The sequence below is a fragment of the Gymnodraco acuticeps genome, unplaced genomic scaffold, assembly GCF_902827175.1.
Source record: "Gymnodraco acuticeps unplaced genomic scaffold, fGymAcu1.1, whole genome shotgun sequence".
Classification (NCBI taxonomy): Eukaryota; Metazoa; Chordata; class Actinopteri; order Perciformes; family Bathydraconidae; genus Gymnodraco; species Gymnodraco acuticeps.
The window spans coordinates 101672-107946 of record NW_022990342.1 but is presented as its reverse complement, the minus strand read 5'-3'; the positions used below and the strand labels follow the sequence as shown (position 1 = coordinate 107946).

The 6275-nt window shown below is 40.6% G+C and overlaps 1 protein-coding gene across 3 annotated transcripts in view; it reads left to right on the top strand.

Annotated features, from left to right (window-relative positions):
• Positions 1-4068: 4068 nt before the first annotated feature.
• Positions 4069-6275, top strand: part of LOC117550997 (eukaryotic translation initiation factor 4 gamma 1-like) — a 60521-nt gene continuing 58314 nt past the window's right edge. For 2 of the 3 annotated variants that reach the window (XM_034223648.1, XM_034223647.1), the window contains exons 1-2: positions 4069-4885; positions 5022-5126. In XM_034223648.1, the coding sequence (XP_034079539.1) occupies positions 4103-4885; positions 5022-5126 (888 nt within the window). In that variant the 5' untranslated portion in view covers positions 4069-4102. The remainder of the gene's footprint in view (positions 4886-5021; positions 5127-6275) is intronic. The other variant, XM_034223649.1, reaches the window with a different exon arrangement.

Here is a 6275-nt window from a genome sequence, read left to right as displayed (position 1 = left end):
ATAGTTATAGTTACTGCTCTCAAAAAGTAACTAGTTACTTTATTAGTTACTAGATTGTAAAAGTAACTAGTAACAAGTTACTTTACTTTAAACATAATAACAATAAAAAGACAAGTGTTTGTGTTGTTCTGTGGCACAGTAAGAGAAAAGATAACTCCCCATCATTGTAGCATAATGGAAACATTAACATTATGGATAGATTACCGGCCCTCAAGCGAGTACTGCAAGACATAGCCCAAGAACGCAATGGTGAGAGATCTATTGAGGCACGTGGTCTGCTGGCACAGTTGGATCTAGAATTCATTGTGCATCTTGTAACACTCCGTAAAGTGTTTGCAGAAACAACATTTCTCTCTGAGATGTTACAGTCTTCATCCCTTGACCTTTCAAAGGCTGTGGATTTAGTTGGATCTTTAGTTCAGACATTGAATGACTTCAGCCAGGAGTCATTTTTTGATAACTTGTGGGATGAAGTGTTGAACATTTCTGAGCAATGTGATACTGCAATACAGCCAGCAGCAAAACGACAAAAACGACTGAGCTCTAAACTTGCTGAAAACTTCGTACTGACTACTGTTGGACAGAGGGAGACAGAACAAGATAAACACGGGTTTCGTACAGCCTTTTTCTACCCTGTCATTGATCAGATGCTCAATGAGCTTAATAGACGGGTTTCAAACACAAACTGTGACATGATGAATAGCATCCAAGCTCTTAACCCCAAAAGTGATGCATTTCTGAAGGAGACAACTCTGTTTTCATTTGCTCAGTTGTATGATGCAAATATTGAGGACTTGGGGCATGAGCTACATCAGTTCAGCAGAATTTTAGATAGGAACATACAGACTGGGATGCAGAGACCTGATAGTACAGTGGAGCTTGTTCAGTTCATTGAGCCTTATAAATAAGTGTTTTTTGAGCTCTTCAGACTCTGCAAAATAGCAGTCGCAATCCCAGTCAGTTCTGTTTCCTGTGAGCGTAGTTTTTCTACATTGAAGCTGGTCAAAACTTTTCTCAGATCCACCATAACTGATGAGAGACTGATCAATTTGGGTCTGCTTAGTATTGAGTCAAGGAGGTCAAAGGCTTTGAATCTTGACTTATTTGTTGATCGGTTTGCCAAAAATCACAAAGACCGCAGGATTTTGTTGCTGTAATGTGACATTTTGGGAAGGAAACTACAGCCTGGGATGCAGACACCCTTATGTAAAGTAGAGATGTAACTGTTCATTGTCTTTATTTTGATATGTAAATCTGTGTGTTTTCCAGATATCACTGTTTTATGTTTATTAGAAATGTGACGGAATAGACGAAACTGATTATTGCGCGTGCAGAACAGGTGTGCATTCTGTATTCAGTCTTCATGTTTGTTAAATAGCCTACGTGTCTGTGCTTATGGGAAATAATACATCTGAAATCTATGTTTTCTATCTATATCCATGTATTTTATTTCATTTAAAGTCAACATTTAAGATTTGTAGACTTTTACATGAAATCCTTTTCTGTGGATTTAAAAATGTATATTTCTGGTACTCTTGTTGCGTAAACTTGTTGATCGGTTTGCCAAAAACCGCAGGATTTTGTTGCTGTAATGTGAGATTTTGGGAAGGAAACAACAGCCTGGGATGCAGACACCCTTATGTAAAGTAGAGATGTAACTGTTCATTGCCTTTATTTTTATATAAATATGATATGGTGTTAGTGCAAAAATTGTACTATAACTTAAGCTGAAGCTAACAGTAATAACTATAAGATCTATCTGAAATAAATAAGTGTACTGAAAGAAATACTGTATAGCATTGTTTTCTTATGCCCAATTACTTCATACTATCTAGTTCTCTTTTTCGTCCTGCATTTATTGTGCCCCCCTCAGAAAATAACTGGCCCCCCAGTGGCCCCCCCAGTCAAATTGATCTAGAACCGCCACTGGGACGTTCAGGAGGTCAGCGGGGGACGACTCCTCAGAGGAACTCACCTCGATGGACTCTAAGGAATCTGAGGTTTCTTCTTCTCCATTGAGACACATCTGTTGGAGGGTAAAAATAAAATATTTAAATGAAGGTTTCAACCCCAAATCATCATTTCGGTGTCAATTAAAGAGGACATATAGTTGCAGGTTCATATTTAGTGTGAATGCACAGGATAAGGATTTCTATATAAAAGCCCCCCCCCCCCACACACAATACTACTACTACTAAAGTAGGCTACTACAACAACGACCACTACTTCTAATACAACTAAAACTACTACAACTGCTACTACAACTACAAATACCTTGAATTGGAATAAAAAAGGTGCCAGTACTCTAAATCAGCAACTGTTTCAAGTCCATTTATTTATAAAGCCCAAAAACAAGTACTTGGCTCAAAGTCATATAGTATATCAATGCTGGTGGGTTTGTCTCTTTACTGTATATTTTAGAAAGGCTCACTGTACTTAAACAAAATGAGATTAGAGGGGGTGCAGTGGTAAAATGCTATTTTTATAAGTGGGGAGTGGACCTGACACCCTCTAGGGGGGTCCGGGGGCATGCTCTTTTTTTAAAATATTGAAGTTAGAGGCATCAATCTGGTGCACTTTGAGAGCAAAATTAAGAGATATATGGATACCTCTCAGCAAGTTGTAGTAGTAGTAGTAGTAGTAGTAGTAGTAGTAGTAGTAGTAGTAGTAGTTGTATTAGTTGTATTAGTAATTGTATTAGTAGTTGTAGTAGTTGTAAGGCAAGGCAAGGCAAGGCAAGTTTATTTATATAGCACTTTTCAACACAAGGCAATTCAAAGTGCTTTACAAAAAATGAAAGAGATTAAGAAAATGGCATTAAAAAGAAAAGCTAATAAAATAAACATTAAAAGAAAAAATACATGGATAAAAGTTACAGTGCTGTCAATTAAACATTAAAAGAAAAAAGTACATGGATAAAAGTTACAGTGCAGTCTAAGATATGAATAGTTTAATTAAAAGCAGCGACAAAAACTGTATTAGTAGTTGTAGTAGTCTTAGTAGTAGTAGTTGTAGTAGTTGTTGTAGTAGTAGTTGTCGTATAGTTGTAGTAGTAGTAGTAGTAGTAGTTGTATTAGTAGTTGTAGTAGTTGTAGTAGTACTACTAGTCTACAACTACTACTACTACTACTACAACTACTGTTGGGTTCAGAATTCCAGAAAAGACAGACAACTTCTATGTTTAACTGTGGAAGTCTCTCCCAGCTCTGGCACCATCTTGTCATTTGTTTTGATGAAGCTTCAACAGAAAAGTGTAATCTTGGTTATACTGATTCCCAGCTATACGTGGGCGCGGAGCTAACCCAGGCGGCCAAGGCCATAGCCTCAATAACTCATTGTTTCTACAGTGCCTGCATCTGGCTTCTACTTTCTATTGCAAGCTAAAACTTTCTTCTGACTTGTCTCTTCGTTGGTATCTAACCCATCAGAACCTGGGATTAGTGATTGTGTCTATTTATTTTATAGTCATAGCAATCTCATGAGCACAATAAGCATATAATGTAATAATAAGAATCAGTCTTGTAATGTTATATAAAAATAGACTCCACACTACTACTACTACTACTACTACTACTACTACTACTACTACTACTACTACTACTACTACTACTACTACTACTACTACTACTAGCCTACTACTACTACTACTACTACTACTACTACTACTACTACTACTACTACTACTACTACTACTACTACTACTACTACTACTACTACTACTACTAGTACTTACAGTAAAAAACGACTGCACATTCAACTAGTAAATCAATCAGCTATTTCAGGACATTGAGGCTATACATTTACAGTGGAGGAAACAAGTATTTAACCTCCTTCAGATTTTGTAAGTTTACTTCTCCTCCTGGAACGAGTCAGAGTTTGATGAGCCCTCCCTCTTCTTCCTGCTCTCCAGCTCCACTCTGTATTTCCTGACTCATCCCCTTCAGATCCGCACTGAGGAGGAGGGGTGTAACCAACATGTGGGTAAAGTACAAGAGCTGATAGGCCACATGCACTGCTCACACACATGTTGTTCAGATAACCTAACACTACTTTCAGTTCTCAGGAAGTGAAACTCACACACTCGCTGCCAGAGAGAAGTGAAATGGCGCAGAAAGCAGTTCAGCTGGACCGGGAAGTCTTATCTTGTTGTTCGAACATCTGCTCTCGTCATGACGAGGTGATGAAGATATTCTGCCGCACTGATCAGCAGTGTATTTGTTATCTCTGCTCTGTGGACGAACACAAAGGCCACGACACGGTGTCAGCTGCAGCAGAGAGGACTGAGAGGCAGAGAGAGCTGGAGGGGAGTCGAGAAAACATCCAGCAGAGGATCCAGGACGGAGACAAGGAGGTGAAACTGCTTCAGCAGGAGGTGGAGGCCGTCAACGGCTCTGCTGATAAAGCAGTGGAGGACAGTGAGAAGACGTTCACTGAGCTGATCCGTCTCATGGAGAAGAGAAGCTCTGATGTGAAGCAGCAGCTCAGATCCCAGCAGAAGAGGGAAGTGAGTCGAGTCAGAGAGCTCCAGGAGAAGCTGGAGCAGGAGATGGCTGAGCTGAAGAGGAGAGACGCTGAGCTGCAGCTGCTGTCTCACACAGAGGATCACAACCAGTTTCTGCTCAGCTACCCCTCACTGCCAGCCCTCAGTGAAGCTACACACTCCTCCAGCATCAACATCCGTCCTCTGAGCTACTTTGAGGATGTGACGGCGGCCCTGTCAGCAGTCAGAGACAAACTACAGGACGTCCTGAGAGAGGAATGGACACACGTCTCACCGACTGAAGTGGAGGTTTTACTGTCAGCAGCAGAGCCCGCCACCAGAGCTGGGTTCTTAACACATTCACAGGAGATCACACTGGATCCAAACACAGCACACACACATCTGGTATTATCTGCCTCCTTTAGCTTCGCGGTGGTGACGGGAAGTCATGTGCCTGCATGCTGGTGAATGTGTAGTTGGATCATGTTTTAATTTGTTTTGTGGAAGATGTACTCACCACACTGCTGTGTTTGTTCCTTAGCCTCGTATGGAGCAGTACTTTAATCAGATGGAGAAAATCATAAAGGACAAGAAGACCAGCTTCAAGATCCGCTTCATGCTGCAGGACGTGCTGGACCTTCAACAGGTAAACACTATCACAACAAGAGTCGTTTTTATTATAGGCTCAGTTAGCTGAGTTTCTTCCCGGTAAGTGGGTATGACACATTAATAGGTTTTTAAATGTTAAGAAGGCCTGAGACACAGTTTCGTGAAAAAAAAGGTTGAACAGGTTAATGCAGGGGTTCCCAAACTTTCAGCCCGCGACCCCCAAAATAACAGTGCAGAGACCGGCGACCCCCTGTCAACGGGGTGGGGGGTGGGGGGGGGGGGAGGAGATATCTCCGGAATATCTCGCAATGGAGCGAGTTTAAATTTCACTTTCGATTGCATGATAGTGCAACACCTTCGTTTCAGGCAATCTGTTCTACAAAAACGTTTTTTAGGATTTCAAGAAGCGTAAAACAAACAATGGATGTGTTTTATGAACATTTATCCATGCTCAAATTAGAATTATATGTGTTACGAGTGAGATAGAGATTATTATCTAATATATGCATCTGATGAATCATTGCATGAAGTCTGTTGATGATCAGAGGCTGTTGTTGGGGCTGCATAAACGTTTTTTTATTTTATTTTTGTCGGCAGACCATGCAGGTCTCAGAGAGTTAAACTTGGGCCTGCCAGTTTCAACGCAATGTTTGCGTTTTATAAAATACTAACTTGACGGGAAAACGTGCGGTCCTCCAAGCAAACTCTAACCCATGCGTACGCACTAAGCACAAATACGGGAGAGACGAGAAACTGCGACACCGTTGGCAGAAGGAAGAATGGAGAGAAATATGTGGAAATAATACCATAAATAAAATGTTACCTCTCATTTATCATATATGAAGAATTCATTTTCACAAATTGATTAAAGCCAATCTTAAAATGATTTAACAAACGCCTGTTTGAGACTCCTCAGTGCACACAAAAACATAACTTGGATAAATAAATAAATACGGAAATGTTATTGATCACCCCTCGATTATGTTCTGTCAAGAAATATATTCTCATAAATGATGCGGTAAGCAGGAGGACAGCATTACGTCTAAACTGACGCCGTGTTGTCAGGGCCGCCCCTGGCCAACTTGGGGCCCCAAGCGACATTGTGAGATGAGGCCCCCCCAACCGACAGGAGTGAAAAAAAATGTTTTTGGAAACAAAGTAGGCTACTTTGCAAATATAATTCCTG